We start from the raw sequence: 23,058 nt of genomic DNA, 5'->3' as shown, positions 1-23,058 counted from the left end.
ATTTACTCACTCGGCCGAAGATTCAACAGCCCTTAATTTTCATGATCACAATATGAACCTGACACAGACGTTCTGGTAGTTAATTCCGATGGGCATCGATGGAGGTTGCTGTACCTTCCAGAGACCGCTAAAATCAACGGGAGAGTTGTTTCCCACCTGGAAACAGAGGTGCAGTCATGTGAGCCAAATCAACCCCATTGACAAAAAAATAAACACATTCTGTAAAGCACAAGTGTGATGGCAAGCACCAGTCATGTTTCCACTGGGTCAATAATATAAAGGTAGTGTGATTGCAATTTTTTTTTAATGAATCTGTGGTCTTACTCTTTGGTTCTTTCGGTAAAGTCACGTAGAAAGAAAATAAATTTAATAATAGAACACGACGTTTCGATTGCAACACAAGCAATCATCATCAGGTAGAAAACAAACCTCGTAAAGTTAGAAAACCAATGCAATACAACACAGAGAGTCGGCTAACACAAGTCAACACCCTACCTGGTTGATTACGTTCTCTAAAGATTGCTAAATTTGAGAGAGAGAGAGAGAAAACACGGACATTGAGACACATAGACAGATACACAAGCAGAGAGAGACACACACACATAGACACACTCTCTGTGTCACGAAAGCTTCAAATCAAGTTTGAATCTGTGGTCTAATCATTGAACAGTTTTAAGCCATAATTACACTCAAAATTGAGCATGTTTGTGGACATTTGGCCTGATTCTACTCATTGATATTCATGAAGGGACATTTTCTCTACGAGCATTTACTCTGTGGAATCGTATTCGAGCAAATGGGCCACAGTGGGAATGTCTAGAGTAGAGCTGAAGCAGGACCACAGAATAGCAGAACTATCTTGGAATACACGATCTGCAATTTCACTATTAAAATCGCTGTGGAAATTCGAGAAAAAAATAGTCAGCTAGGTGGCGGTGAGAGAACTCAAATCACAATCAAAAGGTTGCAAAGTTCAAATTACAGACGTGGGTTGACGTAGAAACGAATTACGACCGTAATTCATGGCCCAGCGTAGTGAGGGGCAGCCTTCGGGAGACATGCATTAGAGTGGGAACCCAGAGGTTAGCATCTAAGGGGAAGATTATAGCATACAGCGAGGGAAAAAAGTATTTGATCCCCTGCTGATTTTGTACGTTTGCCCACTGACAAAGAAATGATCTGTCTATTATTTTAATGGTAGGTTTATTTGAACAGTGAGAGACAGAATAACAACAAAAAAATCCAGAAAAACGCATGTCATAAATGTTATAAATTGATTTGCATTTTAATGAGGAAAATAAGTATTTGACCCCTCTGCAAAACATGACTTAGTACTTGGTGGCAAAACCCTTGTTGGCAATCACAGAGGTCAGACGTTTCTTGTAGTTGGCCACCAGGTTTGCACACATCTCAGGAGGGATTTTGTCCCAATCCTCTTTGTAGAGTAATTAAGGTTTCGAGGCTGACGTTTGGCAACTCGAACCTTCAGCTCCCTCCACAGATTTTCTATGGGATTAAGGTCTGGAGACTGGCTAGGCCACTCCAGGACCTTAATGTGCTTCTTCTTGAGCCACTCCTTTGTTGCCTTTGCCGTGTGTTTTGGGTCATTGTGATGCTGGAATACCCATCCACGACCCATTTTCAATGCCCTGGCTGAGGGAAGGAGGTTCTTACCCAAGATTTGACGGTACATGGCCCCGTCCATCGTCCCTTTGATGCGGTGAAGTTGTCCTGTCCCCTTAGCAGAAAAACACCCCCAAAGCATAATGTTTCCACCTCCATGTTTGACGGTGAGGATGGTGTTCTTGGGGTCATAGGCAGCATTCCTCCTCCTCCTCCAAACACGTCGAGTTAAGTTGATGCCAAAGAGCTCCATTTTGGTCTCATCTGACCACAACACTTTCACCCAGTTTTCCTCTGAATCATTCAGATATTCATTGGCAAACTTCAGATGGGCATGTATATGTGCTTTCTTGAGCTGGGGGACCTTGCGGGCGCTGCAGGATTTCAGTCCTTAACGGCGTAGTGTGTTACCAATTGTTTTCTTGGTGACTATGGTCCCAGCTGCATTGAGATCATTGACAAGATCCTCCCGTGTAGTTCTGGGCTGATTCCTCACCGTTCTCATGATTATTGCAACTCCACGAGGTGAGATCTTGCATGGAGCCCCAGGCCGAGGGAGATTAACAGTTCTTTTGTGTTTCTTCCATTTGCGAATAATCGCACCAACTGTTGTCACCTTCTCACCAAGCTGCTTGGCAATGGTCTTGTAGCCCATTCCAGCCTTGTGTAAGTCTTGTCTCCCTGACATCCTTGGAGAGGTCTTTGGTCTTGGCCATGGTAGAGAGTTTGGAATCTGATTGATTGCTTCTGTGGACAGGTGTCTTTTATAGAGGTAACAAGCTGAGATTAGGAGCACTCCCTTTAAGAGTGTGCTCCTAATCTCAGCTCGTTACCTGTATAAAAGACACCTAGGAGCCAGAAATCTTTCTGATTGAGAGGGGGTCAAATATTTATTTCCCTCATTAAAATGCAAATCAATTTATAACATTTTTGACATGCGTTTTTCTGGATTTCTTGTTGTTATTCTGTCTCTCACTGTTCAAATAAACCTCCCATTAAAATTATAGACTGATCATTTCTTCGTCAGTGGGCAAACGTACAAAATCAGCAGGGGATCAAATACTTTTTTCCCTCTGTACATTGGAGGATGGCTGCTATCTGTGACAGAAATTGGAGGTGGAACATTCGTTGTGGAACAGTTGTGGGGTCTGGCAAAAGGAAATACAAGTGATGGAAACGTTTTGTGGATATAATAATGGCTGTATCGGCCTCTTGGCCATCACCTGGACACATCTTTCTGGATATGTATACAGTATTTGAGAAGAGTGCAGCTTTGCTCCCCAATTGTGACTGCATAATTCAAACCTCTTTCAAATTAACAAATGGGGTTTACCAACGTGCACACTCGTTCTGAGAATAGTGCAGGACTTTGTACTTTGCTCATGGCCTCTGCACTCTGTTGATTGGCTCTGCTCTCTTTAGAGTAGTCCCACTCTTATGATAGCTGCTCTGCAAAACTTGCACACACACATATGAACATCCATATAAGTGTATTTTTGATTGGGTTGCTCTCAAACCAAGACTTTGAGAGGCATCGCAAGACCATGAGGGTTGGCATTGGGAGGCCTTTTTTTACAGAATTGATTATTATAAATTAGTTTATGAATACTTACAATTGTGATATTTTTTAATTTTTACATTTCAACAGCTGTGAAATCCAGCAGAAAGAAGAAAGTAATGTTGTGCCATGGTGCTATCAATGACATTTGCCTTGACGACGTCTTTTAAAAGATGATGCCAGTTTTCAGGTGTGGCTGGTGAAAGCGGACAGAAAAGTGATTCCATATCATAGAAGGTGAAGTGTCATATTTTTGGTAACCGCTGAAATTGCTATTTTCATTAAGTGATCAAATAAATTGGTACATTCGGCATTCACGCCATTATTATAACGCAAGGCTATGTGTTGTGTTTTACAGACATAGTCTGTAGTATTGTGCGGTACTGAAATTGTACATCACCTAATTTACTTTTAAATTATTATTAAATACGCAATTGTCAACACTTTAGATTGGCTTGCTGTATCACAATGGATACAGAATTGTAAATAAAATGGCTCGGCAGATATTACGATATAATTCTGGATTTCCAAAGTGATTAGTACAGACATAGGGAGCTTGAACGCAAGTGTCACATTGCATAGGTATGACATGTTTGTAAAATCCTAACCATTTCTTATCCATTTCATTTTTGAGCAAAATACCCAGGCGTATTCTAGAAGGTTTAAAGATAATTTCCCAAAAAAATAAACAGCCATTTTTATATTTCATAGTTGTTTATAACAGATTAAGAAGTACACTTATTGTCAGTTTATTTCGGCATGCTTTCTCTGTTTTTTTTATTAAATATATTACATTTACCTCGTGATAGGGTAATTCCGAGTACAATAATACTGGGCTATTCCACATGAGCTTATGTAGGCATTAACTTGTGTTTTCACGTGTGTTCAAGTTGCCCCAACTGACAAATTTGAAGGGTGGAAAACTTGAACTTATTTTAAACATTAACAGTTTATACTAGGTAGGTGTTTTTCACATGCTTGCAACTAAATTTTGATTTAAAGCTTTCGTGACTGCAGGGATAAATATTATTGGTTCTTTCGGTAAAGTCACGTAGAAGGGAAACAATAAAATAATAAAAATATAGAACAATAAAATTCTCACGACGTTTCGACTGCAACACAAGCAATCATCATCTGGTGTGAAAACCACAGCAATATTTTTTTTTATTTTCTTGCTGTGGTTTTCACACCTGATGATGATTGCTTGTGTTGCAGTCGAAACGTCGTGATAATTTTATTGTTTTATATTTTTATTATTTCCCTTCTACGTGACTTTACCGAAAGAACCAAGAATATGCTTGCAACTAGTTTACAAAAAGGACGTATATTGGTGAATGGTGCATCAGGCCATGGCATGGGAAAACAGTGGCTTTGCTTTTGAGAATAGTGTCCTGGCAACTCACAAGCTTCAGGGCCAATGTGGTAACTCAGCTCAATTTAACTGTGAAAAGCAAAATATCATACATTCATTCATCATAGTCAAGCCAAGAATTACCTTTGGGCATTGTGGGAAAAAAAAATCATGCCCAACCTTCACCTTGCTAACTTCATCCCGTTTCCCTAAATGGTGCAATTGCTGCTACAGTAACTTAATAATGTGTTTAATAGATTTCATTCCTCAATACGCTGTCATATGCGGCCTAATCAGGAACACTCAGCGTTCAAAGATAATTCCTTCAGTCCCCATGTCATTTAAAGTGAAAGGCACATGTTTCAGGGTGATTTTCCACCATTAACATTTTCTCATCGAATGCATTTCATATGCTGTTGTGTGGCTCAAAGTATAAGCACGTGTTTCCAAAGTTTGTTTTATGCTCTGAATGCTTAGAATAAAGTAGTTTTTTTCGTGTGCATTTATGCGCAATGATGAATACGATTAATTATAATCTTTAGCCCTAGCCGTGGGTTAAAGATATAAATACATCACATCTGTAAAGGTGTTTCACTGATCAAAGTGATTTAATATCTGGCTTAGGCCTGTTAAAACAAGTAAAACATAGACCGTTGAACTCTCTGCTTGTTATATATAATTTTGGTGTAATCTTTAATGAGTCAAAATGTAGTTGCAACGAGTGAAATATCTGGTCTGGTCCCGTGGACGAATACATCTGCTCTGACTCCCTCGTCATCCATCGAACCAAAATCTCCTTAACAATCTTCTTGCCCACCTCATCTTTCCCTCTCGCACACACCCCAACAACTGCACAGAACACCCATTGTGTATAATCATACAACTCGCATTTGTTGCTGAAGTATACTGTCTTCCTTGGCGATTTTTTTAAAAACAGGTTCTATTTATATATGTCCGTGAAATGTTATTCTTAAGCTCACAAAACATGCATTGAATTGCATGTGTAATGATCAATGTTTTTAAATTCGTATTTGTTGGATGTAATGGGTTCACTTCTGGAGCAACTCAAGGTCCTACGATTCATCGCAGCGTCAGTAAAATAATTGTTCCTTGAAATGCAACCCTGACTTCAGAAATAATAAAATCGCTAGGAGGGTGAATTGTTCCACCCCTGTTGCCAATGTTGTCACTTCTCTTCTCCTATACTGGGAATAAGATAATTCAGAAGCAACCAAGCTTCAAGTTGACATTCAATAGATAGAAGGCAATTAATGCATTGGAGAGGCTCCTTTATTCCATTACCTGGTTAGACAGAGTAGATGGAATATTTAACTGCCATTCATATTAGCTTCTCTTGGTTGAACACAAGTGACAATGAACCATGCAGTATATTTGTATATTACAGTCCAAATACAAAATCAATACTCCATTGAGCGTGATGTTATGGTTTATTTTCCTGACTGTATTTATTATCATTATAATTGAGTATGATGCCACATCCTAAAAAGTTATTCAGTATATTAATAGCTTTGGGATGTGAGTGGGTATACGCTATATTTCTTTACATGGTGTTTATTTTCTTTGGTTCTTTCGGTCAAGTCACGTAGAATGAGAATAAAATAATACATTTATAAAATAAAATAACACAATAATATTCTCACGACGTTTCGGCCACAACACAAGCGGCCTTCATCAGGTGAAGGGACGAGACTGTCTGGAGGACCTCCAGGAGGACCTCCAGGAGGACCTCAAGACAGTCTCGTCCCTTCACCTGATGAAGGCCGCTTGAACGTTGTGAGAATATTATTGTGTTATTTTATTTTATCAATTTATTATTTTATTCTCATTCTACGTGACTTTACCGAAAGAACCAAAGAAGATGAATCCTTGCAGTCACGAAAGCTTTAAATCGAAATATGGTGTTTATTGTTTATAGCATCTTTATACTTCTTAAATACCATTGCGCTTTACAGTTGTAACACTCCAGCTACTGTCATTTGCGAATACACTGCATTGTTGGTGTGGTTTAAAACACATTTGGGAACTTTTTAAATATTAAACAAACAGCATGCTTCACCAGGAAACACATTGCCAACGATTGCTCATTTAAAGCCAATGTTTGTGAATATTTTGTAGCTTAAACACTGCATCTCGGCTGTTAAAGGTAAATATGTTGCAGGTTACTTTATCGGTAATCAGTGACAGTAATGTAAGGTTATCGTGAGAAATGTGGAGTAGTATGCAAAGCAGTATGGACAGATACATGCTTGGAATTAAACTGAGAGACATTGTATTGACTGGTGATTGAACAGGATGTATCTCTAGAAGGGATGATGGTTGATGGACGAGGGTGGTGATAGAATGGCAGCCAAAGGAGGAAACGTGCCTGAGAGGACACCCACTGACAAGGTATATTATGGGAGCAATGAGATCAGCGCATGCATAGCGGGCTGGATGGATTGTGGAATTGCAGGGCCATGAAGGATGCCGATGATGTGGGAGGCCTTTGTCCAGCAAGTGGATAGATCATTGCTGATGATGAAAGTGGAGTAAGTGATTGTTCAGTGTTTTAAAGTTTCAATTTACTGGCCAGGAATGTGTCACCAAGGAATTTGGGTCGTGGGAAATGCCGTGGAAGTGATGCCACTTGCTTTTTCTCCACCTTCAAACAATGTATACGTCCATTAACTCACGGGCCTTCAAGATTCATGATTTCCTGCACAATTTTTTAAAGCAGGGAATTTTTAAAATCTTTTTTATTAACTTTCAAACGTTTATTATCAGTCAGGCTCATTATACAAATGCTGGCAAGTTTCTTAATTTTTACAATATCAAAAGGAATTCCCTTAAACTGTGGAAGCAATATGGTTTAAATGAGAAATATTGTACGATTGTGGTAACACATGACTGAATTAACAACAGTTTGCTTGTCAGTGGAAATATTTAACTAAAGGTTTCTTACTCTATCGATCTATGCTTTCAATGTTTTGGTGGAATGTTTTCTAGCAGCATTTATTTCACAAAAAGCTATTTAAATGTATATAACATCCAAATGCAATAGAGGCAAACTTGAGAATGTTACCTTGAGTATATTTATTTGTAATCTCATTGCCTAATGGATTTTTAAATGTTCATTTATTTTCTGCACAACATTTGTGATACAGTGCAGTTCATACAACTCATAACAATGTGAGCAACTTTAGGTTGCATACATTACTTGCATAAATCACTGCTCATATATATTTGTATACACCTTCAAATCAGGTAAATACTACATGGTTTCATGGTTAAAGGTCTTTGGGAACAAGTGCTGGTCGTATGAACTTACATCCCAGCACCACACATGGCTTAAGGTCCCATTATGTGGAGAGGAATTTCACACGAGGATTCTGAGAGACTCGAGTCTTACCCTAATCCTGCTGACGCAATGCGCTAATGCCTTTTTGTTCCAAGCACAACAGAAGTGGGATTATTTTAGGCGAGGTGGACTTCAGAGATACCATCACTAGAATGAGAGGGAGAGTGATTTCAAACGTTAGGCATGAAGAATGGACATAAAGCACAGGTCAGTATCACATTAACCAGCCACTATGAAATCAATTGTCCATTGCAATGCTGCCAATTCGGCTTCACCCCTGTGGAAGGCTTTCTTGGCATTGAAAAGCAGCAATTGATCCTTACGGTGGTACCCCGGGGTACCAAATAATACAAAATGGCCGAGGCAATTAAATATTGTATTTCTGGGACACTTTTTTTTTTCCAGGGGTGTAACTTAACTCCGCGACTGGGGTACCAGTCAATCCGAAATCAGTGTTACTGAGCGATATCGAAACACAGCGAGGACGATTGCGCTGAAACCCTGAACGCTCGTACGCACCATAGTGGTGCATCCTGAGCACAGCTCGTCGAGATGAGCCGATTGCCGCATCGCCGATCATCAACAGACTAAAAATGACTGCATCACGGACATTATGCGAGAGCTGGGGTACTATGGTACCCCTGGTTACCGCCATAAGGTTTAATTTTTCCTAATTTATTTACATTTGAAATGCACACTAGTTAATAATTTCATTATATATTTGTTGCAGACTTTGTTGCCAACTTGAGAAAATTTTATTCTAGCAAACAGTCTATAACTGCTAATGTCATGTTTTGTTTGGATGACGTTACGCATAATTCTCTATGTAATAGACTTCATTCTTTTTCGATTACGAGGTCCAGCTAAAAACTTTTCAGTCGAAGGATTCGAACATTGTCCATATAACTCATCCTAATTTTTCTTGTCAGGTTTTGCGAAAAGATAATAACCTTTCTGTTTACCTTTTCTCTGCATACTAGCCTTTTGCCCGTCCAAGGATGGGTGTATTTCAGTAAATCTGAAACGTGCAAGCGAAAATCAGACCGTGACGTGATATTCATTGCATCAATGCGTGTGCAATTTGTAAGGCCCCGGTGACACAGACTTATTTCATTTAAAGGTTATAATCCCTTGTTCATCATGACGTCCTTTTTACTTTGATGTCTCAACAGCGTTACGGAGATCACGTGACGTGAGGGTTCTGCCTTTGTAGTGAGGGTTGTAAGTTGACGCCGAGGAGGGGGGAGGAGGCGCCTCGCCCCCCCCCCCCCCCCCCGATGTGGAGTGACGTCAGCCGCTAATTATTATGAATGGGAGGGGGGGTGTCCATTTGGTAGACGTCACCTCTTCATGATTATTAATAAGGGGGGCTGTTCGATGTCGAGTGACGTCACTTGCTCGCGATTATTAATGAGGAGGGGCTGCTACATGTGGAGTGACGTCACCCGCTCATGATTGTTAATAAGGGGAGTATCCATGTGGAGGACGGCACCTGTTCATGATTATTAATGAGGGGGGCTGGCCAACATGGAGTAACGTCACGCGCGGGACACACAGACATTCTTGGCTCATTATAGTAGTAAATAAACGAATTATAACATGTATGGGCATCCTATTACAGTATGTTGCACAAAACGCAGAGGCAATGATGCAAAGTGGGCTTGTAATGTATGACCAAGGGGGAAAACACAGCCAATAAAACCACAAAAAGCTCCACCTCATGTCAACCCACAGGCTCTTCGATCGTCAGTTGCAGCTCTAAGATGTTTATGTTTCCATTGTACATGTGAGCTCCCTTTTGTATTCAACAGATGCATTGCTGTTGTTAGTTGGTCGGGGTGTAACAAAGCATGGATCATCAATGAATTATTGTAAAGATAATTCGATATAAATTGCATAAGGTTGTGTTGCTTTGGGATGTACCCTTGAGTCTTAGACAAATGGCCATATCGTTTTTGGTATTGTTTGTTATTGTAACTTTCTGACCCCGCCACTACTGGATATCTTTGAAAAAAGAGCTTAATAGCCCATCGAATTTCTCCAGGATAAGCATAGAGTCTGATTCTAATGTGACACCATCTCCTTACCCGACTCAAACGCCAACATTATTCATCATCACCATCGTTAGCCGTGGTCAATCTGCTACACGACAAAGACCTTCCCATTCCGCTGCCATCCCCAATGCACGAATCCATCCAGACATCTTCACTAGAATCTTGATTTGAAGTTTTCGTGACTGCAGGAATCCATACTCTTTGGTTCTTTCGGTAAAGTCACGTGGTAGGCATAAAATAAAATAAATCAAGCGTCCATCATCGTCTGATGACGGACGCTTGTGTTGCGCCCGAAACGTCGTGATTTATTTTATTTTATACCTACTACGTGACTTTACCGAAAGAACCAAAGAGTATCTTCACTTGAGCTGATTTTCATAGCTCCATCTCCTCCTCAGTGGCCCTCTTCTCTCTGACACCTCCGTCTTCTTGCTGCGATCAACCCTTCTTGAGATGTGCCCTGCCTAAGCCCACTTTTCTTTTTTTTACAGTTTCAAAAATGAAATACTTCCAAGGTCAAAACATTTTAAGAAATTAAAAAACCCATGCATATACGTGATTTTATATATACTAAATATGTAGCATAGGCAGAGTTTGACTTCTATATTTTGGGCGAGCAGAGGGCTTAATAATATTTTAATCTCCACTTTGCATTGCGTATCATTTCATTGTCAATGCGATCGTTAAACAGTATTTTAAAACTTCAATAGGCCCGGCGCACTGAATACTTTTAATAATGGATAGGTCTATCTTCCGAAGTTACAGCTTGTTACTAGCTATAGTTAGAGTGTATAGTGTTAGTGTACTTGAAATCACAATATAGTTTACGTTCATTCTAGAACAGGACTCCCGTTCTAGAATCACGTAGTGAATAGGACACCTTAAATCACCTTTAATTGTGCAACATTTGGAAAACAACAAAACCTTAAATGAACGAAACCGAGCACTTTATGAATCATGTATCCCCGGTGTTACACGTACATGAATATCGTCTTAAAATATCAATTTTTAGCTCGTCTTTACACTAACTTTAATCGCGTGGTAGTTTTTTTTTTATGCAAGGCTTCACATCGGGGCCGCATCGCGCCCTCCCGTCGTGCTTTATTTTCTTATAGCGTCGTGGATCGTCACTTACATATTTAGCGTCCAGTCTCATTGCAGGCTCCTGGCGAACTTGAAAAAGAATGTGGTTTGCATGTTCTGCATCACTCGATGCAAATACCGTGGGACAGAAGCACCCGTTGGGTTCCGGTTCGCTTCCTTCCCCCGCGTTACGAATCGCGGGTCATATAATTTAAATATTTTATTTCAAATCTGAATTCTAAGCGACCGAAAATACATTTATAAAGGTGAACATTTTGGGGGCTATTTGCCCCTCCCCCGTGCCCCCCCCCCCCCCATCTCTGCCCATGATATGTGGAACCATCATCTTTTTATGATTTTCTACATATCCCTTAAATATTATAACCCCAAATGATCTGTTATGATTTGTGTTCCCTATTGCAGCTCGGATTGCATTATTCGATCTATTATTAGTTCTATCTATTATTAGTTATATCTATTATTAGTTATATCTATTGTTAGTTATATCTATTGGTGGTCATTCCTTTAAACAAACATTTTAATCAGTGAAAGTTGAAACGCAGTTTTGTCTTTAATCAGAGTATTTATCATGTGCTTTGACACCATTGCAATGTAGTAATTGCTACCATATTTATGTACAGCAATTGACATCCAATCATAAGGTTAGGAATGTCTGCTGTTTGAGTGTCGCCTTAGCCTATCATTCCTCTGGGGGAAATACAATTAGTACTACTTACTTGGGAAATCAACGGTTTCCTGTACAGAGCTGTTCCTTGCCATGAGAATATGGAATTTTATCTGCTGATTCTGGGCTGTCAATGCAGTTGAAAAAAACTTTACCTTCAGATTTGAATGGGTATCGTAAGTTGGTTGACATTATTTTTGGGGTATGTATGTTGAACCTCTTTTTCATCATACGTAGCCAACTGTTCTAATCGGAGGTATTATATAGTGGCATATTATACAAAACAGTTATTATTATTATAACGTACCTTAGCATTTATTCTCGTGGTCATGCACTTACTGCAAGTTTTGTAAATGTCCTTGTTATGTGCTATTGTAGGTATGCTGGTCCAACTGTTCTTTCATTGAGCAAATGTGTTTTTTGCAACTTAATTTGTCTTCACTGACCAATATTTTTTTTCGTCGATGTTTAAATGCATTCCCATGCACGTGGTCAATCACGTTTTGAAATTTGTGCCTTCATGTAATCGCGATTATATCAGATAAGTTATGATGATGACATCTTATTGCAATTATCTAAATCCAGAAGCAACGTGTTTACATTGGGGCTGAGAATGTGATACAGTATATCAATTAGACTACCAAAACAGATATTACTTGAGAAGGAGATTACATTAGATAAGAGTTGTGGGACACCCAGACCTCGACGTTGTGACTCAATTAAAATTAAACTAGAGATGAGGGGGTTTGCATTGAGGATGCCCTTGATTTGATTGTGGATAGTAAGATGTGAACAGCCAAGCCCTACAATTTAGACCATATTGCAGAATAGGCATGTTCTGTTGTTGAACAAGGTCATGTTGACCTACAATGACCTTCAGTACCCGGTGTCTTTATCAATGGGTTAATTGAGTGATTTCACCTCACATAGTCTATTCCTTTGTATCAGGCCATTATTCTCTTTCTTGTAGCCACTGAAATGTGCCCCTTTAATGATGAAAGGGAGGGGGGGGGGGGGTCAACGGTTGCGTGAGAGGCTAGCAATCAGATGGATTGCGAATTCAAATCCTGATTTATTGTTGACCATCATTCCTCCCCGGCTGATAGAACGAGCACCACGTTGTGGGGAAAATCAACAGTCCTTGTCTTGCAGAGGGACTCACCCCTGCCATAGGAATGTGGATTTGCCACCATTTGCCTCTGGGCTGCAAACGGGAGATGAGCGCCGACCTCATTGGCCATTTGAGCAGGAGTCTCTTTGATCAATGTCAACAATGACACATAATAATAATAATACCAACACCACCACCACAAGTGGCATTTTGTAGACAAGCTACTCAAGCTCTTTCCCCATATTTCATTTTTACTAATAATCACAGTATATTAATGTAGACATCATTAAAGCATGCATCGCAGCGCGTGTGCTCTTAAACACAGTGCAATATGGAAAAGTGTGTCCTCATTTCCCTAGAGTTGATTTTTCCCTGGCCGTGAATGTCTCACAAACATTCATGCGGAAATTAACATTTATTGCCCATATAACCTGCTCACCCTTGACCAGATCTTTAATTTGTGAATGAGAAGCCATAAACACCTACTATCTATCCCACTCGAGGAGCTAGCATGTTCATTCTCATGACATTGATAGGAAACATCAGCACCTTTATTTAGATTGGAGGAATCCGATGAGCTATGGAGCTCTTTTTGCACAAATGTCCAGTCGGAAACATGGACTATGGCAGAGAACATTGAGCTAAAGATAAAAGTATACAAATTGGCATGGAGAGGTACACACTTGTAATTACACTCAGAGATAAAAATGGCTGATGAATTTTTAGCCAGAAACCCAATCAGAGTGCCTTTGTAAGTAATGCATATACATTTAAATAGAATAAAATCATACCAACATTACCTATTGCAACAATGTTGCATCAATTCACAATGAATGCGAAAAATGCACAGTGCCCGTACAATTACAGTTCCTTTCACATATGCGCACAGACCCTTTCCCAAAAAAATATTCCCATTTTTCTGCGAACAGTTTGAATTCATGGCCCATTGCCCGATCAGCATAGACAGCATGTGCTCGAAGGAGGGCAGGGATGAATGTGCAGAGCCACCCTGAGCTGGCCACTGGCCACGGGCTCCCTGCTGGATGTTTGCGAAAATGGATGTTGACAGTGCATTTGGGGACCCAAAGGGCATCCGCCGTGATGCTTTCTCACTGTTCATGAAGCCAACTTGTTCAATTCTGCTCGCGTTGGTTAGACAGAGATTAAGATAGCCAGCAAATCAAAGTAACACATTACAAATATAAAAAAAACATAAAAGGTAGCAGTGGCACAGAGGATGGAGCTATGAACCCGGTGACCTGATTCCCAGTGTACGGATAACATGAGTGCGGATGATTGGTGGTGGGCGTCAGGAAAGAGATGCAGGAACAGGTCAGATTTCACTTGCCCCTGGGAAGGTCAGCTGTGACCAGCACGCCATCTGCAAGTGTTCATTCAGTCGCGGAATGAGAACAGTTCTGTGCACTATTATTAGTACATTTAAAAATCTGCAGTTGTTATGTTTGTTGAAACACCTAAACAAACGGAGAAACGCTGCATTACTACTAAATTGCATTTATTTTCTTCACTCAGCACACGTTATATGAGTCACACAACAACATATGTATATTGCGAGGCCTGTATTGCTGGTTCATTAGAGATATACTCATGCTTACATTTAACTGTAAAAACGAGACGAAAGAATGGTTATTGAGGATGCAAAGACACTTAAGGGAGAAGAGAACGTTGGGTGGAAGATGGTCTTGAGTCTGCAGTTGAAGAGGGGAAGGTTCTATGCAGTGCAGACGGTCAAGGATAGGTAATTCCAGCCAATGGAAGAAATTGTGGAGAATGATTGGCCTCGCATTGTATGGACATTGATATCGACTGGAGGCTTCAGCGAAGGCCTTGGCTACCGGAGCAAAGGTGAGATGAGAAGGCAAATCCATGACTGAATAAATCGACTTTGGTCATTACAGACATTGATGGCAGTATTGTAGTTGATTCAGGACTGAATCAGAAGCCAGAGGAAGGGATCTGGATATTCATTTATGGGTAGACGTGAGCAGTCCAGCGGTGGCATTCTGCACCGTCTGTATTTTAGACGTGAGGAATTTGAGGAGCCTGTAGAGGAGAGAGCTGCAGAAATGTAGTTGAGATGTGAGAAAGGCACGGATAATGCTCTTCGGAGTGGATAGGGCAATAGGGTATACACCCAGAATGCATTGCAATGGCAGATATATAAAGAGGCTCTGTAAAACCTTCCTCCTCCCCCGACACAGCTGACAATGAGCGTAATCCAAACTATCTTGTGTTTCGGTCTTTACGACATCTGATGTGGAATATAAATAAAAACGTTCGTGTTTGCACGGCAGACAATCTGAGACAAGCTGCACGGGCAAGCAGACATCTGGGCATCACCATCAATTTTGGATTTGGTGTGACGTATGTCACTGTGCTGTTGACATTCACCGTGGATGGGTATTATTATTTGTATTACAGATCAAAATGTCACTTCCTTTGACGAGAATGCACCGTCATTGTGATTTAAGAAAATAGTGCATGATCATAGTTGCCATGCATAAATGACACTTACCCTTGGACTTCACGGCAGATTTATCTTAGCTATGTCTCAGCAGTCATTTTACAATAGGCTGTAATACTTTTTTTTAGTTTTAACACACTATATATGTTAAATACGAGCCTCTTTGAGCAGTTACTGTAAAGCAAATTCGTAAAGATTATTTCAAACCATTGCTAACAAAAATTAATATATATCAAAACAACAGCAAACAGACGCACAAGCTATTTATTTTTCGATCGTTTTGTTGGGGTCCTTCTTGTCTTTGAATTTTTACATTGGCCCTGGCGACAGTGGTTGTACAGGTATTCATTCATTCTTATTTTATGTGCACGTTTAAAAGATAATGATAATTGTTTCTCTTCCTGCTGCTGCTGCTGCTGCTTTTGTGTTCCATTGAGTACAGTACAAGTTTTTTGCATTCGCAAATGCAATGTGGGGTTATACGTCAGTCGTGTTTTGCAGTCCATGTAAAGTGCACTCGATGGAGAATTTTAATGGGGACATCTTATAAACTGTTATTGCAAACGCTTTGAATTTCCTCAGCGGTGCAAGAAAACTTTACGAACTGCGATTCGGTTCCACATTTATAAGCAGCAGGCTTTGCAATTAACGCGCCTTTGGAGATGCGAAATGTGAAATAAAATATATTATAAAAAACATTATTTGACGTAGTGAACCGTTACATGTCCAACCAATACAAAGATCAAACGGGCAAATTAAAAAAATGCATTTGGTTTTGGTTGGCTTTGTGAAGGGTAAGGAAGCAGATATTATAATTGCACATAAGACAGCTTAAAGTTGCAAAACACAATGGCAATGATAGGTTATATCATTACATTCTGTTCAAGTAAATCAAAAGGATAAATAACGTTTTCGTGATTAAATGTTGCCCTTGATTAATATATATACAGATTTAACGTCTGTGATCCCAAAACTTCAAAGTAAACACTGAAAAGGACATTCTTGATTTTTGTCTTAATTTTTAGAATGGCAATGGACTTTGACCACTCCGGACCCAACAAATAAGGCAGAAAGTAAGCTGAAATTGTTACATTTTTAAAACCCTGCATTCATAAATGATTTATTTTTACAGCTGACCTGCCACATTAGTAACCTTGACACCTCTGATGAATTCAATCTTTGATGATGCCTAAGTTGACGGAGTTTTATGGGAATACATTTTTTTTAAAAGTATACAGTACTATTATTATTGCATTAACCAGTGCACCCTAAAGAAACAACTCAACTGCTAGATTTGAAACGTAAACTGTAAGCGTGAGTTTGATGAAACCGTCAGGGGATATTTTTCATTGCAATAAAAACAAAACAATCAGCTCTTAATTTGTAGGGATATAAACGCACGAGCTACGTGTTTCCATCTGTCAGAAAAAAAACAAGTTTGAAGCTTCAGTAAAATGATTATTAAAAAAAAGGTTAAATAACGTTCAGGCACACCACCCTGGGTGACATCACTACAACGGTATGTACGTATTCCATGCAGGAATCTTAAAACAATTGTATGTATTCATTATTCCCCTCAGACTGCCCCCAAGCACACAGCCGTAGGTGTTAAATAAGAGCCGTTTGATTTTTTTTTTGGATTACATCTTCCTTTAGCACTGCCTATATTGTAGCACAACACATCAGAAAAGGCCAACAACACAAAGACGAGGGTTCTGTGCAGCGGAGAACAGCTTCAGGTTGGGTGGCCCTTGGCAATTCAGCCTTGGGGGAAATGTAAAGATCGCCCCAACTGCACTCCCGCCTTCTCCCCACAGCAGCATTTCTGATTATTGCATTATTTAAAAAGGTCACGAGTCCTGGGAAATAAGCAATGGGGCTGCACTGAAGGGAAGAAAAACAACAACAGCAACAACATAAACACAAGCTATACTGAGAAGGAACCAGGAAATATTTTATTCTGTTGGCGCAACCAGTTGCAAATACAAATACAGTCAGGTCACCTTCTCACGACGTAGTTGTTTATAAAATGGTTAGATACAGTACAAGGGACGACGTGTTTTGTTTTTACTCCCGCTGAATTGGATTCTTAAAAAAAAAACATTTATTTAAGTTGAAGGTTTTAAGAGTAAATTATGAATTAATGTTAGATTATGTTTCGGCAAAAGTAACTGTCCTTTTAAATGATCGGTTCCTATTTCCAAGTCAAAACGGTCTTGAGGAAGCATTATAGTGCTTGCTGGTGTGTTGAGAGATTTATTACACGTATTTATTTTGAGTTTTCTAGTGTCCTTCCATGGGTAGAGTTCTTGCTTCATGAATTAAAGTCAGAATTCACACAGCTGACCTACCAAGCCTGCATGGGATTCCTGACAACTTCTCTTGAAGGGTACAAGCATCGTTTATTATGGTACAGAGATGTAGATTCTGCCTCAGCCACGGGAAACCCATTCCATTTGTGACATTACTTAAATGTGTATTTGAAGCAAGCAGGTCTAATCAAAGTGTGTGATGGCTATGTGATTACCTGTGGGAATTCAGATTTCATTGGCTCAAAAGGAAGGAGAATTCAGGATTTACTGCATAAACTGCAATGGTCACCAAAACTATGAAACCTTTGTGCACAGGCGGGGATTCATTTTGATATTGGTTTTATGTAAAAATAAGGCACAGTAGTTGGCAATATCGGTGAGATATCATTTGGTGGAATAAACCACACATAGGTGCGACTATAAAACTACTCAGTGATTGATTTTTACTAATATCATAACCTCACAGTGTTTTCCATGATATTTAAGACCAAAAATACATGAATGCATTACTTTATTTTAGCAGGTCATGTATTATACACATAAGTGGAACTCCTTCACCCATTGGCCTGCGAATTGGCTGGGAAATGGCAATATGCCAAGTTCATTCAATCAATTTGTAGCTTTTGAATTTTAGCTCCTCATACATACGTGAGTTCTTTCTGGGCACTCCTGTTTCCTTCAATATGCCAAACACTCCGTAATGTATTGGCCAAACATCCAAATATAGGAACATCCTAAAAGAGAGTACTACGACTCTGTGAGGCTTTCTTGGTCAAACAAAAGTAATCATATTTAATATATGATCGGGCACTGTTAAGTTTACTTTGGGGATTCATTTGCATGGTCAGTGTGCATTTATGATTGGTCAATATGTTTGTGAGTGTATAGATAAAATCTACTTAAGTATTTAGGTATTCAAATGTAAGTGTGTTTGTACATTCCACAATAACTTTCAGTTCGATGGTTTCCGCTCATTGTTGAACCAGTTTAAATATTGCTTGCTGTCGTCATGTTTGTTTTTATTACCTGCATAGGAAAGGAAGCTACACCCAATACTGTTAACATTCATCACGATCTAGTCACAAGGTTTTTAAAATATATATAAAATAAGGATATACTTTCATATTGAATATGGTACACACACGTTCATGCATATACAGAGTGCTTAAAAAATGTTTTAACACTTATATGGAACTATCGTTTTTTAATGGAAAAAAAACACTGTAAAAAGTCAAAGAGTCTCCACTTGTCCGCCATCGTTGTCAACACGTGGCCTGGAATCTTCTCCAAGTGGTCTCCAGAGCCTGGAGGCAGCATCACATTTTTTGTGGTATTGTTGCAAATTCTCAGAAGTGTTAAAATTTTTTTAAAGCACCCTGTATATTGTTCCGATAGTTTATACCTGAGAAAAAGGCATTTCTATAATTACTCAAACGTTGGCTCTGAAACTGCTATTTGGATCTCAAAACCTTTTAAATAATTCAAAATTGCTTGGTTTGGAAAAACGCATTTCATATTACATGGGCTGTGTACATTGCAAATAAATAATAATGTTGAATTATAATTGTTTGTATTAAAAGAGCCATGTAAAATGTGCACTGTATCAATATATTCGATACTGTATATGTTCGAAGAATTATACATGGTATAACAATAATGACATTTTAGATTTGATGTGCTGCACAATGCTAATTCAACTGCAAACGGCACAATCTTTCTGTACATATATTTTTTATGTGATAAGAATTGTGGTTTATTTGAAGCCATGTGAGAATGTTAGGTTACAGCGCTTATATTAATAGTCAAGTTAAATCAAAGTATTGACCTGCTCAAGTAAGCAATGGTGTAGTGCTCTCGTTACTACTGGACATCTGTGGGCCAAATTTTGATTTAAAGCTTTCGTGACTGCAGGGATTCATATTCTAGGTTCTTTCGGTAAAGTCACGTAGAAGGGAAACAATAAAATAATAAAAATATAAAACAATAAAATTATCACGACGTTTCGACTGCAACACAAGCAATCATCATCAGGTGTGAAAACCACAGCAAGAAAATAAAAAAAATATTGCTGTGGTTTTCACACCTGATGATGATTTCTTGTTTTGCAGTCGAAACGTCGTGAGAATTGTATTGTTTTATATTTTAATTATTTTATTGTTTCCCTTCTACGTGGTGACTTTACCGAAAGAACCAAGGACATCTGTGGGCCAGTCTGTTTTTCATCAAATGTAAGAGTTCCATGACTGCATTGCACTGGGGCTGTCAACTTGATAAGAAGTGGTGGCCATTTGATTTACCCCAGATGGATGTTACGCTGAGTTAATCGGCATTTCGTGGTTTAGCAGTCCTGTAATAATAATATAAAAAAAACAATTGCTGAACTACAAAAAAAAACACGTTTAGAAATATGCAAAATTGTGCAAATGTACTTCTGAAACCACTTTAAATACCACAGTTGCACAAGCGATTAAGGTGTAACTCTGAACAATGTGATGTGTTTGTCTTGACAATAATTACACGTTTGTTGGTCAACGTTATTTTCAGTGGCGTCGCTATCCAGTGCTCAGGTGGTGCAAGTGCATCAGGGCCCGTGGGTCAGTGTGTCCTCCATGTGCCGAGCTGTGGAGAGAGGGAGAAATGTAACATGGGGAGGAGGGGGGTTCCATGTTATTAATTGCACCAGGGCCCATGCCAAAGATGTTACACCACTGATTGTTGTTCCTAGACAGTGGCACAGCATCACTAAAAACTTTAATGGCACTATAACTTGACTATATAATGATCTAGCAGCTGTATATAAGCACACCCGTCAGGAGCATACATACATACAGGAGCAAGGCCAGATGATGTGTTTACATCTCAAGTGGTACTTTTTCTTATCAGAAGTTGTCCTTTGACTTCCACCCACCAGCGCGACGTAAGGACGTCTTGCAGCATCTTATCAGCGCTGTACTTATACATAATCAGAATATGTATTTATACTGGAGGAATTTTGATGAGCTATAAAGCTCCTTTTCACAGATGTCCAGTAGGGGCGGATAAGAACGTTACAACAAACAGCGCAAAAACACGTGATAGTAGTGTAACATACAAGAAAGGTGAACAAATCACCAAAACACATCCAAATAAAACACTAAACGACCTCCATCCTACCAGGCAAAAGACCACTGGGGTATTAACTTATATTTCAGAAGCCACCTGGCCACAAACGATAGCTCAACAAAGCGGGCCACAATTTGGGCATTTATGGCACGGAAATAATCTAAATAATCTCAATTGCATATATTTCATTTTTTTGCCGCGATGCGTATTTCCCATGGGCCTGGCAGGCTGCGATGTCTGGTGAAACAGCTGGAGCGTGGAGAGCTGCCCGTCCTGGACCTCCGGAAGAACCTGGAGTATGCCGCCTCAGTGCTGGAGGCTGTGTACATCGACGAGACCAGGTCAGCTCAGGGGGGGGGGGGGGGGCCCTCGAGTCGTGGCTCTCTCTGCCCGTGTGCTTGTTTGCATGCACGTGTGACTGCCTAACTACCTGCGTCTGATTAGGATGCCTGTGTCTGTCCCAACTGTTATGCGCTCACCTTGCATGGACGTCTGACCAGATTGCATACGTTTGTCTCATTGCGTACTAGTCTCAGTCTGTCCGTCCGTCCGTTTGTCGTCTGGTCTGTCATTATTATTATTATTACTACTATGACCCTCGTCTCGATATGGATGTCAAGTCTGCCAGGCTGCCATCTGCCTTTAGTGTACTGCCTATTTGTTGCAAATTATCCTTGGAGATATGAACCTTATGGCAGGACTCCGGGGTCCCGAATAAATGGAAGTCAAAAATCGTAATTGATTTATTTATTTCTGGCGATTCCGTCCCACCGCGCACATGAACGCCGCGACCCACCAGAAATCAATCAAGCACCCGTCATTGCCAAAATTGCCGTAGTCATAAACAAAACGTTGAAACTTTGATTAGCGCTTCGTGTAGAGCTCGTCGAGAGCAATAGATTGCCGCATCGTTCGCCTTCAACAGACGTAAAATGACGTCGCAATGCAGTTTACGCGAGAGCCGGAGGCTTATGGGACCCCGTGGTCCCACCATGAGGTTCTTGTGCCCTCGGGTCCAGAAGGGGACCCCTCCCCTTAGTTCGTTATCTGGTAGTGATATCATAACACACAAAACCCTACTGCTCAGGACACCGGCCAACGTTTTTAGCGGCACAAGCGAAAAATTGGAAGACACCGTTAACATTTCCCAAAACTGCCCAGGAGGGACATGATTTAGATGGGAAATTATATCTCTTGCCCCCCTTATTGAGAATTTTGTCAGCTTAGCTGAATGGGGGAAACCCTTCTGTCTGCCTAGGTGCCGAGATAACCAATGGCCTTAACGCAAGCAGCACAGCTCTCGACATGACACTCCCTCAGATTAGCCATCCAGTGTGGGGGACAATTTAATGTGCATTGCATTCATTTACTTCATAAAGACGCACGCTCATGCCTTATAGGACAATGATTCACTTTCATTTCTTGCAAGCTTTACGTGCCATGGACAGTGTGTGAAATGTAATCATCTGTTCGGCGGCCTTAACCTGTTTCCCCCATTCTCCGAACGCCTTGGGGGTAAGCAAGAATACTTTTAAGGTTGATGTGCTTGTTTTAATAAGTGGGATTGCCAGTTCGTTCTTAGCATTAAAGATGTTCGGACGATGTTAAGTGTAGTGCTAGGACAAAGGGTTAGGTTCCAGGTTAATTAAGTGTTCGTGTGCATTAAAATCAAGACGCTGTATTGCATTCATGCGATAGCACCAAGCATGTTCTTTAAGGTCAATTGTTATTTCTCACCATCAATAGGTGAGAACTATTTTTGGTTGACAGTGCTATCTCCTCTGTGCATTACTAATGCTCTACGGCAGTTGGAGTACAGTAAATTAAGTCCGCTGCCTGCACCTGTACTCGATTAGACACACTTTCAGTGTGCTTTGCAGAGGCAAATGACACGGAGAGTTTTTGCCTGCTCAAATTGCACACCGCAATGAATGCGTTTCCATATCAAAGCGTTGATACATCAACTCCGAGCTCCCTACAATTAAATTGCGCAATACGATGCAAGAATTAGATCATTACCCAAAGCTCCAATTTTCAGTTCTTACCCACTGTATTGGCATGTGTGATATGTATATTTAAACAGTTTTAACCAAATGTTGTTCGTTTTTATTAGAAGATCTTGTCCACAGTCAATGTGACTCATTTCTCATGCGTTGATTTTTTTCATTTCAATATATGGGTGGTGCTGTTAGTTGAACACTGCACTCAGAAATCAGGAGCCAAAAACACACACCGCAGTTATAGTAACAGGTTTTACCCTTTTAGCTGGCACAAAAAACTGACACCTTTATACAAGGGATCATGTTTGCAATAACCACAACACAAGCAGTCAAAAA

At 40.0% G+C, this 23,058-nt stretch overlaps 1 protein-coding gene across 6 annotated transcripts in view; it reads left to right on the top strand.

Annotated features, from left to right (window-relative positions):
• LOC116938758 (dual specificity calcium/calmodulin-dependent 3',5'-cyclic nucleotide phosphodiesterase 1A) overlaps positions 1-23,058 on the top strand; it is a 226,388-nt gene that overhangs the window by 130,721 nt on the left and 72,609 nt on the right. For all 6 annotated transcript variants that reach the window (XR_012930724.1, XM_032946342.2, XM_032946344.2 and 3 more), the window contains one exon: positions 20,950-21,063. Coding sequence is in view for 5 of the 6 variants with exons in the window: in XM_032946342.2 (XP_032802233.1) it covers positions 20,950-21,063 (114 nt within the window). In the remaining variant the exon portion in view is untranslated. The remainder of the gene's footprint in view (positions 1-20,949; positions 21,064-23,058) is intronic.

The sequence above is a fragment of the Petromyzon marinus genome, chromosome 4 (genome assembly GCF_048934315.1).
Source record: "Petromyzon marinus isolate PM22_M1 ecotype Great Lakes invasive population chromosome 4, UKy_Petmar_22M1.pri1.0, whole genome shotgun sequence".
NCBI lineage: Eukaryota > Metazoa > Chordata > Hyperoartia > Petromyzontiformes > Petromyzontidae > Petromyzon > Petromyzon marinus.
The sequence above is the reverse complement of the archived record's forward strand: the minus strand, read 5'-3'. Positions and strand labels throughout refer to the sequence as shown.